Source organism: Ursus arctos, unplaced genomic scaffold, assembly GCF_023065955.2.
Source record: "Ursus arctos isolate Adak ecotype North America unplaced genomic scaffold, UrsArc2.0 scaffold_12, whole genome shotgun sequence".
In the NCBI taxonomy this organism is placed as follows: Eukaryota; Metazoa; Chordata; class Mammalia; order Carnivora; family Ursidae; genus Ursus; species Ursus arctos.
The window spans coordinates 62,763,479-62,781,501 of NW_026622786.1; the positions used below are offsets into that span (position 1 = coordinate 62,763,479).

The window sequence follows — 18,023 nt, forward strand, 5'->3', positions numbered from 1 at the left end:
GCCTCAGGGCCAGCTCAGACTCAGTTTCCCCTGTGGTGCTGTGCTTGGTACCTCCTGAGGCATCAGGAGCCCTGCCCGTAGGGGCCTGGGCCCTGCCTGGGAAGAGCCCTGCTTCAGGTCACACAAGCTTAGCTGGGGGTGCTGTGGGCACACCCAGGGCGTGGCCCCAGGGGTGAAAGGGCAAAACTCAGACCCTCCCAATTTTAGGGACCACAGCCATGTACACATGTCTTGCTTCCCCTCCAATGTCCCTGTCCGAGCAGGAGCACTGTCTCAGGAGTGGGGCCACGGGAAGCTTTGCTCTTTCTCCTGACAAAACCTCTCCTGGTCTCTACTAATTAGGGGTCTCCCCGCCCTCAAGGCTCAGTTGTTTGTTGCTTGGGCTCTTCATTCATTAACAGATATTTACAAAAGCCCTCTCTGTGCCAGGCCCTGCGTTGGGCACTTTTAGATGGGTTTGTGGCAGAAAGATCGTTTGAAATCTTAACTGTGCGTGATTCATCTCTGTCTCCAGAGATCTTTCCATTCGGCCCTGAGGCGTGGGACGTTGAAACCCAAAAGCCAGAAGCTCATTCCTGTCTGCTCTGCTTTCTGCTAACTTATCTCCTCCCTGAGGCACCTGAGTAGAAGCATAATGCTATTCCACACATACCCATTGGACAGATGAGAACTGAGGCCCAGCAGGGAAAGGGACTTTCCCTGGATACCTGGCCCAGGGGGCTGCCCTGTGGCTGACCGGCTGGGTGCCCGGCTTATTATAGCTAGATGTCACTGTGCACGGTGGGGCAGTTGGGGCCAGGGAGCAGGGGTACTGGCAGCAGTCCCAGCTGCGGAGGAGAGACCCCAGAGTAGGCTTCGGAGTCCCAGGCCTGCCTCTCCCAGGGTTACTGTGATGCTGGTGGGACCAGGGAAAAGAGGTGTTCTGAACACTGAAACATTTGGCCCTCAGAAAGATTTGCTATGTCTCTTCTTAACTTCTTATCCCCTCTGGGGATTGGATTTCATTTGGGTTTTTTGTTTGTGTTTGTTTGGGTAACTTGTTCCTATTGGTAACTGACCTTCCTTCACCAGCTCGAGTGTGAGTGTGAGACTGTCCCCTTTCCTTCCATCCACCATGAATCCAGGCACTGGGTTAGATCGGTGGTAGGAGGATGTGACATGGGCCCACTTGGCCCCATTCAGGGTGTGGCCCTAAGTTGTCTGCGTGGGGTCAGCCCACCTTGGCACCCCTCAGGTGGTCAGTGGCGGGTGGCTAGCTGGGGGAATGGGGAGTGGTCATGGTGCTGAAGCAGGTCAGCCCGGCCTGTTGATACCACCGGGCCTCAGGCAGCCATTCCCCCCAGTGTAGAGCCGGTAGCTTCAGGAGCCATCTTGCACCCTCCAAGCAGCCCTGATGGACGCAGAGTTGCCTGGCTTTGTTCCTGAACATCGGGAACAGGTCACTCCCTTCCTCCCTGGTAGGGTTCCTCCTAACACCGAGCACACCCTTCGTGACTCCCCCACCGACCTCCATGGTCCCTACTACCCTACCAGGGCTCTGGCCCAACCCTGCCCCTGCCCGTCACAGGCCTGGTTCTAAACGCTGCCCCCTCAGAGTGGGGGGCCCACAGCCTCATAGGACATCCTGTGGGATCCAAATCCCAGGGGCACACAGGGCAGGTCGCTCACAGCCACCCACGACCTCAGATGGGAACCTCGCATGTTGGACATTTGTAATGATTCCCATGAGGCATTCTTTCAGGAGTGGGTGGGATGTCTGGGGTCGCTTTCCACCCCAAGCCGTCTGAGAATGCTGGGTATCACACAGCCCCTACGACCTGGTGCGCGTTCACCCCCGTCGCCACGCCGGTCCTGGGCAGGTGGCCTTGGGGTGATTAGGCCCAGGGGAAGCAAGTGACTGGTCTAAGGTTACATAGCAACCGGTGACAGAGCCAGGGCTGGCATCGGGTCTTCAGCGCTGATGTTTTCCCATATGGACGTGTCCCTGCTATTCCTGCTTGGAATTTGGGAGAGGTGCCAAAAGGGGGACTGCCATTTACCGAGCACCCTCCTGTACCCAGTGGCAGGAGCATGCCGTCCTCATGCGCATGACTGGCGTCTGAGGCCAGGGTGTCTCCCCATTTTACGGTGGGAACACAGAGCCTCCCAGGGGCCAGGAGGAGGAGGAACCAGACCTGAGCCCCAACTGTGCCGGTGGTGGGGAAACATCCCGCCCAGGCCAGGGGCGAGCTTATCTGAGGGGAGGGGACGTTGAAGCTGGTGGTGGATAGGACCCTTTTGTTCATCGTGGTCCGTCTCCCTCCTCCTCCCAAAGCAGCCCTGGCCAGCCTCGCCGCCGCTCGTGCAGTCACTGCCCCTAACGACAGAGGTGTCTCCTCCGGAAGGGGACCGGGCACTCCTGCCTGGCAGTTGGCTGTGGAGATGGGGTGGGCTGCCATGTGGCTCTCCCGCCCCTGCCAGCCTGCCTCCCCTGCGGGGGGCGAGTTCCTAGAGGCCAGGCCGGGCAGCCGGCACGGTCCCAGGGCATGTGCCGTGTCTGCACCAAGGGTGAGCGGTGAGCGGTGGGCAGGCCGGGCATCAGCACCATGATGGCAGCCGGGCAGAACTCGGTCCCTGGCCCTCGGAGGAGGGCAGAACCAGGGAGAATGAGGGAAGGACTGGGGAGAGGAGCGGACGCAAGGCTTAAGCCAAGCCTTAGAAGACAGGGAGGAGTAGACAGGCAAATGGAGGGACCTGGTGCCCAGAGGCCATGGCACAGACACAGGCCTGGAGGCGGGCAGGTGTGGCTTGTGGCTGAGCAGGGGAGGAGGGAGCATTGGGCTAGAGGTCAGCATGGCCGGAGGCTGTTCTTGGCCTGGCCTTGGGGTTCTCTAAGGCCACGTGTGCCCTCCCCAAAGCCGACCCGTTCCGCGGCCGTGGGAAAGTCAGGAGGTACCGTGGGCCCCTGAGGGCTGCCTAGAGCCGTGGAGAGAGGGGTGTGGGAGGGTACCCAGGTCTGGCTGGGTCGGGTCTTGCGATGGTGTGAGGGCACGTCTTTATCCACCGACCTCTTGGAAGCTGTTTCTGGATATTGTCTCTGGGTGAGTGTCTTCTCCCCGTGCGCACACACTGTTCCGAGCACACGCTGTGTTGTGCGTGGGGCTGTTGGTCAGTGAGTCTGGGGTGCGGGGAGTTTGTGTGTTTGAGCCCATGTGGGGTCTGGAGCTCGGGGGTCCTCATGTATAGGTGTGAACGTGTCCAAGCTGGCCTCTGTGTCTCTGTGACTTGGGTCCTATCGGCGTGAGCGCGTGTTTAAATCAGGGCCCTGTGGTGTTGTCCTGGGCTTCTGTGTCTGTGACACAGGGCTTGGTTGGGAGGGGAGGTGTCAGGTAGTGTGTGCGTGCGTCTGCGTCTCCAGGTCTGCGGCTGGGGGCTCGGTGCGTGTATGGGGCAGCCATCCCATGCCATCCACTTTCTGCTGGGCACTGGCCCCTAGCAGAGCCGCTCTTTGCACCCCCAGTGATGCCCAGCCTCCGCTCGGCCCCCCTGCGTCCTTGGCAAGCAGACTCTGTGCCCCTTTGCTCCTCCTCATCTGGGGGCTCCACACACCCGTGGAGGGGTGGCCTAGCTCTCTTGGCCTTTGCTCACTGGTAGTAAGAACCTGCTTCTTGCCCAGAGACTTTCTGCTGGAGAAATCCCAGCCAGGAGCCCTCGGCGCAGCCCGGGTGAGGAAGGGACAAGGGGTCTGCAGCCCTCGTCCAGCCTTGGAATTCTCCCAAGGGCAGGTACAACCTGACTGGCTCTTTGGGGGCGGGGGGGAGGGCTGTGGTCCCTCTGGCCCACTGTCCCTTTGCCTTCTGTGTGCCACAGCACCTCCCCCCCCGCCCCCGCCCGCCAGCCTCCCTGGAAGGTTATGGAGCTGCAGAGAGCCGAGCAGGTATGAAGAGACCCCCACGCTGGCCTGGGATCTTGCTCATGGCTGCCCAAGACACTAGTGTGGCCCGGGGCACGGAGCTCGGGCACTGGAGGCAAACCCAGGCTACGCCCCTCAGGAGTTCGGGGAATCTGACACCTAGACTCCCTAGGCCTTGCGTCTTTCTGCTTGTGTCCTGAGGGACAGGGCTGGTATACTGTCCTAATGGACGAAGGAGATCATGTTTAGGAAGAGTTTGGCCCAGTCCCGGGTACAGGGTAAATGTGAGAGCTGCTGTTCCCATCAGTCTCCCTCCTGCACACATCTGCCCACTCCTGCATTGACTCAGCACCGCGAGCCCAAAGTGAGACCAGATCCTCATGGGCTCCCAGAGCGGAGTCCAGGTCACTGCCCTCCAGCGTCCCCTCCCAGGGCTCTCTCCATATCTGTCCCTCTCCTTCTTGCCTGGACCCCCTGAGGACTGGCGAAACACAGGCTCTGAGGAGACGCCCGTGGAAACCCCACAGGGGCTCAGAGGACAGTAACCTCAGGGCCAGATTCCCCTGCCAGGGTGCGGGGGGCGAGGAGTGGACCTCAGCTCCCGGCTGGCTGGCCTTTCGAGCTGGCCAAACACAGAATTATTTGACATCTTGGAGAAGGATCTGGCACCACACATCCAAATCATTGTTATAAAGTAAGTTAAAAGTTTGCACAAAAATGAGAAGTTGATCCCCGAATGGCCTGCCAGACTGTTGTAACCCAATATATTTTACCCTTAAACCAGAAATATGTTTGTTTAGAAGCAAGTCACCGGCAAATGCCAAAACTGGAGGCATGTCCTCCCCTGCCCCCACCCGTGCCCGGTTTCCCCAAACCCCTCCTTGCCCTTTGTGCCCAGATTCTTAGCCAGAGCAGGAGAAACCGGGCCCTCTCTGTTCTTTGGGCCACAACACCCACAGGGAGAGAACTTGACATTTATTAGGCACCCACTGTGTGCCAGTTCCTCCACTGGGCATTTCCTTTTATTTACTTCTCTCTGTCGTTAGCCACCGGTGGCCCCATTTTAGAGAGGAGGAAAAATGAGGACAGAGAGGGCACATGATCTGCCCAAGTTTGTGACTGTCGGTGGCGGAGGCCGGCACAGACCTCTGTCTGCACAATCTCGTGGTCTGTGGCCTACAGCACATTGCCCCACACCTCACATGTGAAACAGCGTTCTCGCTCCTTCCCCAGGGGCCCGAGGGAGAGCACAGTCTTGCTCAGCACCAGCAGTGTGTCTGGCAGCATGCTGGCTGCCCTCGATGGCTCCCTTGGCCACTCTGCAGACGAGGGCAAGGCTCGGAGAGGGCAGATGGCAGAGCCGGCTGAGCCCAGCCCTGCTGGATTCTAACATCTGCCCCAGTGCCCTCCCCCTCCCGCAGCCAGAACTTGAAGGGTCCTTGGGCTCGGCCCGCAGAGGGAAAGGGTGGGCCCTCCCCAGCTCCTGGGATGGCTCCCCTCGGTCTTTCCTCTCCTGCCCTTGGTTCTGTGAGCGGCACGCAGCCGTAATGGATTGCAGTGGACTTTTTTCAATTAGGTTCTGATTTTCCCCTGCCTGTTACTATAAAACTCCAGATGGTCTGGGGCTTCACGGTTCCCGGGGTATTTTCCCCCGTTATTTTAATCTTCTTTTGTAACACGCCCCACATGTGGAAACTGGGCCTTTCAAGACGCTGTGCTCTGAGCATCAGCCGCGGCTCTTTCTTCTCTGCTGCGCCGCCTTATTTTTCCTTTTTGTGTGGCGGCGTCTCCTGTCTTGGAGGGGCCGGGAGGAAGGCCATCCTCCTCTCCCAGCCTCAGCTCCACATCCTGGGCTGGGCCTGGCTTTTGCCTGGAAATGGAACCCAGGATGTGGCCCCAGTTGGAAATCATGGTAATCCCTGCTGAGTGCAACCCCGGTTTTGGTGCTTTCCATCGGGGTCCAGAGGCAGTGGCCAGAGTGGCTGGGGACATGGAGAGACAGACGGTCACACTGGCCAGACTCGAGACCAGACCCCAGCTCTGCCAGTTACCAGCTGCGTGACCTAGAGCCGGGGCTGTCCCCTTGCTGAGCCTGAGCTTCTCCTCTGCAGAGCGGGGCTAGGAAGGAGCCCTGTCAGCAGAGCACGTTGTCATGATTAGTGACACGCCACATGAATCACACGCAGCAGCCAGCCCTTGGTGGGTGTCCAGGAGGGTGTCACCCGGCCACTTACATTCTGAATTCACCCAGGGTTGTCTTAGGATATATTTTAATGTTCATGCATTTTAAAGTAAATAAGAAATATCTAACATTTTTCTAGACAGATGCCCCTACTGTTTCTTCTCCTCTCTCTCTGTGCCCCCCCCACCCCAAGTCCCCAGTAGCCACCGTCTCTGTTGCCCATGGCATGTGAGCCTTTGTTTCCAGCCAGATAAATCCATTGTGTGTTTGGTTCTTTGAGCTCGTGTGTTTCAGATTCACCCCAAATAAGACAGAATGCTGCACGCACCCTGGGTTTACAGACAGCACCCACCTGCTGTGTGCCCAGGTGTGCCAAGTGATGCCCCCACTTACGGTGGAAGAATCTGGGCTCCAGCAAATGAACTTGCCCGAGGTCAGACTCCAGCTGGGAAGTATGCATTTGCGTCCGGGCCGCTCTGATGCTGAAACACAGCGTGTGGAGGTGGGAGCTGGAGGGGGCAGGCAGCACCAGGCCATCACCAGGGGCCAGAGCACAGCCGCCAGGATGCCATGGTGAGCATTGCTATTGCCACGCACTCGGATACTGTGCAGGATTTAAGCAGGGAGGGACTCAGACAGACCTGTAGGCTTAAGTCTGCATTCTAGATACCAGATTTCATGGGAGAGGAGGGGCAGGAGGCAGGATGACGGCTGGTGCACTCACCTGGGTGAGCAATGCTGGACAGCAGGGCAGCAAAGAAAAGAGGGTGCATGGGAAAGATGTTTTAAGAGGTGGCGTTTCCCTGGCTTGGTGGCTGGTTGGAATCAGGGGCCAGGGCGGAGGGAACGGGTTTCTGGCTCAAGCATCCAGGTAGAAGGTGGGAGATCAGGGGCTGGGGAGTCCAGCCAGCAGAAGCAGCACCAGAGTCCCCAGAGTGAATAGCCTCGTGCCGCCCCATTTGCTGGGCCACATCTGTGGGCAGCAGTTTCTGTGGTATTTTCTGGGATCAAAAAAATCCCCAAACTCACCTGCTCCAGAATGAATCACCACTCCGTGGATTGGAATGAAGGAACCCCCCCAAATTCCCATTTCCACGTCGGCCTTTCCTTGTCTGTTTCCCTTCATTCTGGCTCAGCAAATCCTTGGCTGTCTCCAGAACATTCACCACCCCTCCCAGTCCCCCTGTGCTTCCCACCCTGTTTGTCCAAACCCTGTCTAGGTGTCAAATCCTGGCTCCTCCGAGAAGGCTTTAGTGAGCGCCCCCCTCACCGTTGCCTTCCCCGCGGGAAGCCCCCTGAGATCAGCCCCTTCTTGGGACTGAACACATTCTCTTTTGTTTGGACTTACGGGTCTTTTGTGGTCTTTTTTGCCCCGAAGTCCCAGCTCCCAGCACGCTGCCAGGCACATGGGCAGCTGAGTGAGGCAGAAGATGTGAGTCCGTGTGCACAAAGATGAGAGGATGAGCGTGAATCCCAAAGTGAGGAGGTGGAAGGGGGGGGGAAATGCAGGACGAGGGACGGGGTGCCGGCGAGCAGTGACGAGGGTGTGTGATAAGATCGGGGTAGTTAGATGGGGTGCGTGGATGACTTTCAGAGTTGTGGGGTTCGCCTGGCACTGCTGCCTTGTGTGGAAGATTGAAGAGTCACTTCTTTCTACAAGAGATGGCAGCTCTGACTGTGGCTTAGCCCTTCTGACACAGTAGCAGCAATTTCCCCTTAGCCCCCCTTGCAACAGCGTGGAGGGCGTCCCAGGAGGTCTGCTCTGTGGGGTTACACACCTGAACATTGACAGCAGGGAGGAGGGGGACTGTCCAGGGCAAAATCTGCGCTAGAGCCTCAGGGGATTGGAGTGGAGTGTCAGGAAGGCCTGTGTGTGTACCCCCTGGGGTGCAGACCCCATGGAAGCATCATTACACCTTTGGGTCACAGTGGCATTGCCTTAGGGCCCATCCTCCGGCCCCCTCAGGGAAACCAAGGCCCAAAGCCAGGGATGTGCCTGTTGGCTTTATTTCTGCTGCAAGACCTGTGTTTCCATTCTGGCAGCATCTCTACCCCCACAACACAATAGTGGGGGGCACCTCTCCGTGCTGCCCTCCCAGCCCCCACATAGCCAATGGATGGGGCCCCATCAGGCCATTCCCAGCCCAAAAGGCTGCCTCACTCTCATGAGACGCTGTTTCTGGCACCCAGACAACGTCAAGCCTGTCAACCAGGGCCCCCTGTTCTTTACTTCTGGGGTCAGTAAAACCTGATCTGCACTGATGTCTTTTCTGAGGGCAAGATAGGAACAATCACCAGCATGATAATAGTGATAGCATTTACAGAATATGTCCTGTGTGCTGTGCAAATATGCCCTTTGCCTTGCCCGCACCTCACCCCAGCTCCGTGAGCTGGTTTCTGTCTTCATTTTACAGAGAAAGAAACAGGCACAGAGAGGGCACTGACTTGCCAAGATCGCAGGGCTGTCTGCTTTCCAAGTCTGTACCTTTAACCCCAAGTCACGCCACACCAGACCCCCAAAGGCCTCGAATGTTAAGGGGGTTGTCTGGATGTCAGAAGGCATGACGAGCTCTGGGGAGTCTTGAGTGGGGGTGACCCTAGGGACAGCACAGGCCCAGCAGAGCGAGTGCACATAGGTGTGAACCCAGGAGCATGCCATCCTCCTCGCTCTGCCTCTGTTGGCTGTCTGTGCGGTGCTTGGATGGGGAGGACCCGGTGAGCCTTGGCGGCAGCTGTGAGCAAAACCCACACCCTCAAGGTCCCTGGTGTGTCCGGGGTGCTGGCCTGCTGGGGATGCTGTTCTGCAGTGGTCCCTGCAGCGTCTTCACCCCAGAGCAGTCCTCATCGGGCAGCACCCCTTCTCCACCTGCTGCTACCTCTGGGTCTACCTGGGGGGATGGGCATCCCACCAGGGCACCCTCGACTAGGGCTTGTTGCGCCCTTGCCTGTGACTGAGCTCTGGGAGGTTCTGGGGGCATGGGGGTAGGACAGGGCTGGGCCAGTGTGCATGGGCGTGGCACAGACCTAGGGCACAGGTATTGGGGTACTCTGATGAACCCTACAGGAAAGGGGGTGCACTCACAAGGACACATGTACCCCCAGGCCTGGGAATTTCTGTTCTCACCCCCATTGGATTAGGTCTCTAACCCAGCATTTGTCCCATGAATGAGATGCCAGTCCTGCCCTCAAGGACCTCCCAGACCCTCAGCCTAGAGGCCTGGTGAGAAGGCAGTGGGTGTGCAGCAAAAATCTTCTAACCCATAGGCTCAGGGTGTGACCAGGGAGGGGCCGCAGAGGTTGGGAGGGCTTCTTGGAGGAGGCTGTGCTTGAACACCATGAGTAGAGGAGTAGACATCTGCAAAATGAGTGCAAGAGGGAAAGGCATTCCAGGCCCAGGGAACAGCTCAAGCAAAGGCCTGGGGGCATGAGAGTCCCTGACACACTCAGAGTCATGACGCCCACGCAGCTCCAGTAGGACAAGGCGGGAGGTGAGGGTGTGTGCAGATGGGGGAGCCATCAGGATTGCAGCAGAAGAGCGCGAACACCAAGCCACAGATCCCGGGCTTTTGAAAAATGTATGAATTAATTTGTCAGTGAGTTGGAAGGGAAGGTGTCCTGGGAGGCGTGCAGCCTGAGCAAAGCAACGCGGCTGAGACGGAGGCCGGCCAGACAGGCCCAAGGGCCCTGGCGGGCGATGATACACCGGTCTCCGGAGTCCGGCCGACTCTCCGCCAGTCAGGAAAAGCACGGGGCGCCGAGGAGTGATTGCTCTCTGCCTTAGATGTGTGCCCTTCCGGCCGCCGTCAGAGGAGGAACAAAGGGACCAGCTGGATGCCAAGAGGCAGCCCGCTTTCCAGCCGTGGCTCCTCCACCTCCTTTTGGGGTGAACTTGGCACAGGGCCATCGCAGGAGAGCAGAGGAGTAGCTTGTGGCCTATTTACTCCCCAAACAGGATTTGCTCCTGGTTTTGATGCACGGGAAAGGCCCATCATCCGGGAGCAGGAGGCGGGACAGTCTCTAGAACCCAGCTGCAGGCTGCCCGCCTTGGAGGAGCCCCAGCAGAGCCCCGCCTGCCGTTGTGGCCAGGGCTTCCAGGGAGAGACGTGGACGGAGCTCACGCTAGACCACTCATTGTCCCCGAGTCCCTGTCCTCATGTCTATCCTAAGCTGGGGATGAAACGAATGGCTTGGGCAAAGGAGCTGGTTCCTCTGGTCTCTTCCTCCCCAGGGGTCACCTGCTCTGGCCCACCTGCCGGGAAGGCAGTGCGCACAGTAGAGCCACCTGGGCTTTGGCGTCAGCGGTGGCCCGCGTGCTGTCTTTGCCGTGTCACCGCCCTGTGATCGCCACACGAAGCCTCTATCTCTGAGGTGGGAACGCGGAGGCCACACACTTCAGGGTTATGGTGGGGTACAACGCCGTGCCCCACGTCTGCAAGGACGGAGCAGCGTCGGGTCGTGTGGGGTCCTCGTCCCACCCCATGGTGTGCACCACAGGACGCCGGCCTGGCGGGACCCTCCGGACAGTGAGGAGAAGCAGAGGAGCGGCCGGCCACACGGGGCGGGGGGGGGGGGGGGGGGGTGGGGAATGTGCGGCGGGGCAGAGTCGAGCTGGACTTTGAAGGCTGAGGGGAGTTTAGACGGATAGTTATTAGAGGGAGGGTGTCCCTGGCTGAGCGGCTGGCGAGCAGGGGCTTGCGGTGGCCAGGTGGGCTCCCGCTGTTGCAGGGGTGTGGGCTGGAGTCAGGGGGGCAGGAAGGTGTGGAGGGCCCCTGTTTCTACCTCAGAGACCTCTTCCTCCAGCGGTTGTGTAGGGGGAGTGTGGGAGGGGTGAGAAGCGCGGATCCTGGGGAGAGACAGGGGGAGCTCGGCAGAGGCTGTGCGATGGGGATGGGGCAGCCTGGGCAGGAGGAGGGCTGCATTTGTTGCTCCGTCCACCCCCACCCCAACCAGGGGCGTCGCCGTGGCTATGCCACACCTGCTGCCTGCCCACAGCCCGGCACGGGGCCCAGCACACGGTGGGCACTGGACAGACAGCCAAATGATACTTCAAAGACCCCAAGTTTACAAACTGGTTGTTATTCTGACAGCAGTCTGCACTGATGCGTGCTCCAGATGGACAAAGCCCTTTGACAGTCAGTGCCCTCCCACCTTGGAGCCCTCCCACCAGCCCTGAGTGGTGGTCACACAGTCTTGAGTTTGTAGGCAAAGAAATAAGAGAGGTCAAGGGCACCGCCCAAAGCGTTGCTCACATCCAGGCCTCAGGTTCCAAATCCAGGGCTGTTTGCACCTGCTGTCCTGTCCCGTCAGGGCTGTGCCGCTGACAGCAGCATGTCGTTTCCGCATGCCATTTCCGCATGCCAGTGGAGATCCTTCCAGATCCAGAGATGGGAAGACTACTTTCTTCTCTAGCCCTAGGGGCTGTTTCTAAGTCAGGGGAGTGTTTGTTTCAGGACCCACCAGTTTCCCAGATAGAGTCTGGGTCCTGATCACTTCATGGGGAGCGGAAGCGGGGCCCCTGGAGGCCTTGGGCAGGACTGGGGGACAGAGGGTGCCGGGGCCACTTCCAGGCTGGGGAGCGGGCCCTGCAGGGGCTGCACAGCACCCCTCACCCACCTCTCCCGCAGTTTGAAGGCTGCAGCAAGGCCTTCTCGCGGCTGGAGAACCTCAAGATCCATCTGCGGAGCCACACGGGCGAGAAGCCGTACCTGTGCCAGCACCCCGGCTGCCAGAAGGCCTTCAGCAACTCCAGCGACCGCGCCAAGCACCAGCGCACCCACCTTGACACGGTAGGCCCGAGGGCGGAGGCCGAGCGGGAAGGGGCGGGCGGTGCGCGCGCTCCCTCTCTTGTGTGATGCAGGCCAGCAGCCCGGGCCCACGCTTAAACCTGCCTTCGTCCTGGGCCCTGGACGTTCTGGGCAGGGCAACTGCGGGGAGAGGGAAGTCCTGTCCTTCTAGGGTGTTTATCCAATAGAATGGAGGATTTTCCATCTCCCAGTTGTGACAGATGTCTCTCAACACTGCCAGATAGCCTGGGGAAGAGGCAGTAAGCTCTTCCAAGTGGAGAACCACTGCTTCAGCCTGGGGGTACTGGCCTGGGCACCAGTGTCCAGGCATCTCCCTACGGAGAGAGCGGGCTCACCGTCCTGCATCCTCTCCCCAGACCCATCAGCGAGCCCTGAGCAGGCCTTTCCTGCTCTTCCCATCGCACGCCCTCCATGGAGACAGGCCAGAGCCTCTGCAGGGTTCTTCTTTACCCCTAAGCATGGTGGGGGAGGGATTGAGGTGAGCAGGGCCTGAGACTCTAGCTCGGGCCCAGGTACCTGAATGTCCACCCCCTTTCCCTCGTTTGGGCCAAACGGCGTGATAACCTGCAGCTTTGTCACAGTGTCGGTCCCAGTATTCTCCCTCATGCATCCAGACCTCAGCGGTTAACAGACCACCTTCTAAAACGTCGTCTCCCACGATCTCATACTGACCCTGCCCATCAGGGGGTCGCTGGAAGCAGGGCTCCAGGAGGTTCAGTGCCTGCTCAGCAGGGAGGTGGTGGAGCTGACTCGGAGTGGGCCTCACACCCGTCTTACAGGGCCTGTGTGAAGGGGTGCGTGCAGCCTGGGAGGACCCCCGCCCCCACGTACAGCAGGAGACAGCTCTGCGTCCAGAGCGTATGTCTGGGCCCCCTGCCTGTCTCTTTGCTCCTTGGGAACATGTTCAGGGAACTCTGCTGTTGGGTGGCGGGGAGACCTGAGTGGCCATCTGGCCCAGCCTGTCTAGTAGACAGATGCACAGAGGAGGAAACAGAGGCCCACAAGGGTAATGAACAACAGCAGTCAGAGCTGGAGGCCCTCTGGTCCAAGCCCTTTATTTGGACCCGAATAAGCTGGGAAAGCCAAGACCCAAAATGATGGTTGGGGGGGGGGCAGAAAACATAGAGAAGTCACGTTGTGGGTGCAGGTTAGGCCCTGGGCAGAATGTTCTATACATTTCCTTCACAGCCAGTATCCCATACACTGTCCCCCAGTTTAATGTTGGTCACAGCACACAAGGTAAGGGCCGTGATCCTCATTTTGCAAAGAAACTGAGACTCAGAGGAAGTCACTGACTGTCACACAGCTGCTTTGTGGCAGAGTCCAGGGGCCTTTGCTGGAAAAGCCAGTGTATCACACACACACCCCCCCCGGAAAGGTGGAGCTGAGTACAGGGGACACGGTAGGAAGGAAGAGCCCTGTGCCCAGCTGAACCCAACCCTTCTCTCCACCCGTCCCCTCTCAGGCTTCATCGTCACAGGCTGTGCTGGGGACACGGAGTGAGGAGGCATTCTCTCAAGCCCAGCCAGGACATTCTCACAAGCCCAGCCCATGGGGCCCTTGGCCCCCATCCAGGCCCTGAGGGGCGCAGTCTGTGCCCCAGCCCCCTAGTTATGTCCCCCAGAGACCACACGACAGCACCAACAGCACCAGGCCCTCTGCACACCCAATCTCCAATCTGAGCAATGTCCCTCTAGGCTTCTCAGGGTCACCTCCTCTGACCTGCCCCCTTGCTCCCTCCCTTCTTGCTGCATTTCCTGGATCCAGCCCCAAAGCAACAGGCCTCTGGCCCCCACTTGGTGTGTGAACAGAGCTGTGAGGACTAGGTCAGGTCAGGCCCAGAATGAGCCCACAGCATTATGTCAGGCCTTCACCTCCCCGAAGGTCCTGGTGAGGCCCTGTAGGTAAGCCGCCAAGCCCAGCCCCCACTCGTGCCCATCCCCACAGAAACAGCCCTGGCGATCCTGCAGATTGGTTGCCTTCCCAGCACCCACAGCCCAGAGGCCAGTGGGTCAGCCCATATGGGCCGGGCCTTGTTTTCCAGAGGGGACCCAGTCATGCTCCCAGCTCCCTTCTGGTGCCAGAGAACATGGGATACTCCCCATGGGCAGGAGAGTGGCCGAACAGACTAGAGAGAGCCGGCCAGGTTCTAACTCTGGCCCTCCACCTGGGCCCAGAGCCCCAAGGAATGTCACCTAGCCTCTCTGGGCCTCGGTTTCCTCAGACACCTACGTCATGGGGAAACATGGGGAAATCAACTGAAACAATGCACGTATAGGCCTGACACATGGTCTACACGGCAAGTGTGAGTCCCTCCTTTCCCTCGTCTGACTCACTGACTGAATGCTGACCAAACCCGGCCGTGTCCGCAGGCCCTCGGTGTGGGCTTCGAGCCCTGACTGCCACGGCCCTGGGGCTTATGCTCTCCTTCGCCCAGGCGAGGGCAGGCGTCCTCACAGACCGTCACTGACACGCGCTCGCTCTGAGATCTTGGGCAAAGCGCCGGCCTCTGTCTCCTCGGCCGTGCTTCTCCCACAGTGGGTGTGAGGCTGAGCGGGCTGCCCCGTGGGGAGCAGCTGAACACGGACCTGGAGGGCCGTGTGGGCCGTGGCCCTCCATCCTTACTGCACCAGCACGGGTGTCCTGTGGCTAGGGAGGCTCCGGAGCCGGGGCAGTGACTCCGCAGGCCTGGGCTTGGCTGCTGCTTGGGACGGCGCAGGGTTTCCTGCAGGCTCGCAGGGGAGCGGGGCCGCAGGAATGTTCTGCACACATCAGGCCCTGGAAAAACAAACACAGAGATGGGCCTCGCGCCCTTTCCAGCCGTGCACGCCTGCGCACTCGGGGCTGTTTGTTTGCTTTTTGGCAAGAGCGTGTGGATTTGTATCAGCGACCCCAAGGGACAGCGCCTGGGGCAGGACGGGCCAGGCCCACGAGAGAGAACGTGTATGTGTACATAGGTGGGTGCGTCGAGGTGGGAGCAGGCCCCTAGGAGAAGGGGTGTGTGTGTGTGTGTGTACATGCGCGTGTCTCACACGGCTGGGGAGGGGCAGGTCTGAGCCCTCCACCCTCCTGCCCCACACCTTCCTTTCAGCAAGCAAGCCTCTCACTTCTCTGTCTCTTTCTTTTTGCTCTCCTCCGTTTCTTTAACCTGGCAACTGTCCGTGGCAGCACCAAGGTATGGCCATCTCTTTCTGCTTCCCCTCCCCACGAGGTCCCTGGGTCTGCGGTTGGACTAGCCTCTCCTCAGGCCAGCAGGAACAGAGTTGCCTTGAGGTCGGGGGCGGGGGTGGGGAGAGGGGGGACAGTTCCACTGGGTGTGTCTGACAGGGACATGGCCGTCCCTGGTACATAATCTGAGAGGCACCACCCCCTCCAAACACCCTCCAGCAGTGTCTAGAGGCCAGAGGGCCCCGAGAAATCAGAACCACCAGGTGTATTAGGGATGGAAGGTTCAAGCCCCAGGAGCAGCTGGAACTCCAAGCAGGGTCCTGTGGGAGCCCCTACGGGAGAGCTCAGAATTCAGTTAGAGCCAGTCCCTGAGTCAGTCCCCGGGACCTGAGATGAATCAGAAGGGACCGTCCCCCAAGGAAATGCACCACCTGGTGAAGGACAGTGAACAAATCCAGCAGTGCTGAGTGCATGGTGCTGCCCGGGGGAGGTCAGGGGGTGGAGGTGGGAAGAAGATTCCAGGAGGGCTGGGCAGGTGGGTGCACAGGATGGGGGGCAGGAGGAGGGGTGAGAATTTCAGCAGGCCCAAGTCCCAAAGGGCCTTCAGTGCTGGGAGATGGGCTGTGTCGGAGGGCACGAGGGAGCCCTGGAGGGGTTTTCAAAGGTGAGAGCATGGCCAGGGGCCCTCTGGCAATGGTGGGAGGGAAGACTGGGGCACAGAGAGCAGCGTGAGGCCCAGGCAGGAACAGGGGGGCGGTAAAGGGTATGGATTGGTTCCAGGTGAGCAATGGGCCGGGGGGAGAGGGGAAGGAAGGTGCACAAAGGGTACAGACCCCCAGCTTCCCCAAGCCTGTGTCTGATATCCAGCTCCCTCCCGGCCTCCCGTGACCCTCAGACTGAGGATCTGGGTTTCTCATGGACCAGGGAGCGATCTGGGATCTCTGGACCCACTGCAAGGTGTGGTTAGTCACTCCCAGCCTGGGGCCCTGCCACACTCCAGCTTGGCCCTGGCTGTCCCCTCTCTTCCCCTCCCCCTCTCTAAGGCAGCCACCTCACTGTACTCCTTACCCACCCGTGCCTTCTCTGCAGCTGTGGGCTCAAAGGGTGTCCTTTCCTCAGAGCCAGTGTCAGAGCTGGGAGAATACTTAGAATTCAGGTGGCTCCGCTTTGCAAGGGAGAAACGTGAGACTCAGATGGGAGGCGACTTATCTGAGGTCCCAGCATGAGGGTAGACTGGAGACACAACCCCTCCTTCACTCTGAGGCCCGTGGGCAGGGCTGGCTGAGTCCCACCCTCCTGGCTGGGGACACGGAGGGAGGGACCAGGCCTGAGCCTACAGCCTGCCCCCTCCCCGCTGCGGGTCACAGTGCGATCTTGGGCCTGACTGATGGCCCCTGCCTCACCCCACCTCTGCCCCTCTGATGTTACAGAAGCCCTATGCCTGTCAGATCCCTGGCTGCTCCAAGCGCTACACGGACCCCAGCTCCCTCCGCAAGCACGTGAAGGCCCATTCAGCCAAAGAGCAGCAGGTGCGTAAGAAGGTAAGAAGGTAAGACAGTCTCCATTCCATGCATCACCCTTCCACACACCCAAGGCTGCCACTGTCCATCGTCCGTGATCTGCCTCCCACCTGGCCCCTGAGTTCACTTCCCCACCTCCAGCCGGCCAGACAGCTATCCACCCACAGACCGTCCGCCAGCGTCTCTGTCGTCCATCTGCCCCTGGCCCCGGCTCGCTTATAAACATCTAATGGCAGGCCCTGTGTAGGCATCAAGGATGCAAAAATGGAAAACCGTGGTGCCCTCCTCCAGTGGGGACGTGGCAGAGAGAGACAGACATGAAGAGATCATTCAGTAGAATAGAATAAAGACAACAAGAGAGGTCTGCAGAGGATGGTCGGGGGCACGGAGGAGGGGGCCTGGCCTGTCGGGGCGGGAGCAGGAGGGCCCGTGGGAGAAATGACAGCAGGGACAGTGGAGCGCACTTCAGAAGCAGCCTGCTGTGGCCTCGGGCGTCTCAGAGCCTCGTTGTTCATGTTCCTCAGCTGTCAGATGGGGCAACAGAGGGCTTCGCTTTAGAGCCTTGTCAAGAGGATTCCGTGAGTCAATCTACATCAGGGGTGTAGAGCAGTACTTGGCCCCACGTGAAAGCCCAGAACAGAAGTTGGTGCATGTTGTCATGGAATCTGGAAGGGGTAAGCACCGGGCAGGCGAAGACAGCAGGCGAGAGCGCCCAGGGAGAGACTGAAGCTGAAAACAGCAGGCCCCCTGCCTGTCTCCGCCGAGCAGCCCTGCAGGGAGGAGAGACGGCCTGTGGGGGGCAGACACGACAGGCCCAAAGCTCTAGGGAGGAGTTTGGGCTATTCTGAGGATGGTAGGTGCCACTGGGGGGTCTTAAGCAGAGAATATCACCTTGAGAGATGGCGCTGGGGGCTGTGTGGAAAATGGATTGGGACTGTTTGGAAGGAATCCTGAGGGAGGGAGGCCACTGCTGGGGAGCAGGAGAGGTAGTGGGGGTTGGCCAGGGGCAGAGGGGGACCAGAGGGGGAGTAGGGTGATGGTGGAGGAGCCGCAGAGGCGGACTCTGGGGGGCAGGATGGTGGGGAGCCCCTTGACCAGGACAGAGGATCTCAGAAAGAAGCAGGCTTGCAGGAGAAAGTGAGCTGTTTTGGATAAGGAGTGTGGGAGCTGCAGAGGGACCCAGGGCAGTGGGGGGATGGGAATGCTACTTGGGGCCCAGCCCACCTCTGGGTTCAGCCCACATCTCCAGAAGAGCACCAGGCCCATGGGAGGTAGGTACTTGAGTGCAATGGCGGGGGCGGGGGGGGGGGGGGGCTTGGGAAGAGAAACACCAGAGCCAATCCAGGGATGTCAGCATGACAGTGGAGGACAGAGCAGGGAGAGCCTATTAATTTGCTCTGCAAGATTTATGGAGCACCTACTGTTTTCCAAGCACTGTGGCTACAGCTGTAAGTAAA

General features: G+C 59.6%; 1 protein-coding gene across 1 annotated transcript in view; it reads left to right on the forward strand.

The window, feature by feature from the left end:
* GLIS1 (GLIS family zinc finger 1) overlaps positions 1–18,023 on the forward strand; it is a 219,307-nt gene that overhangs the window by 185,623 nt on the left and 15,661 nt on the right. Inside the window, exons 4-5 of the mRNA XM_048220484.2 lie at positions 11,699–11,860; positions 16,477–16,587. Of these exons, the coding sequence (XP_048076441.1) occupies positions 11,699–11,860; positions 16,477–16,587 (273 nt within the window). The remainder of the gene's footprint in view (positions 1–11,698; positions 11,861–16,476; positions 16,588–18,023) is intronic.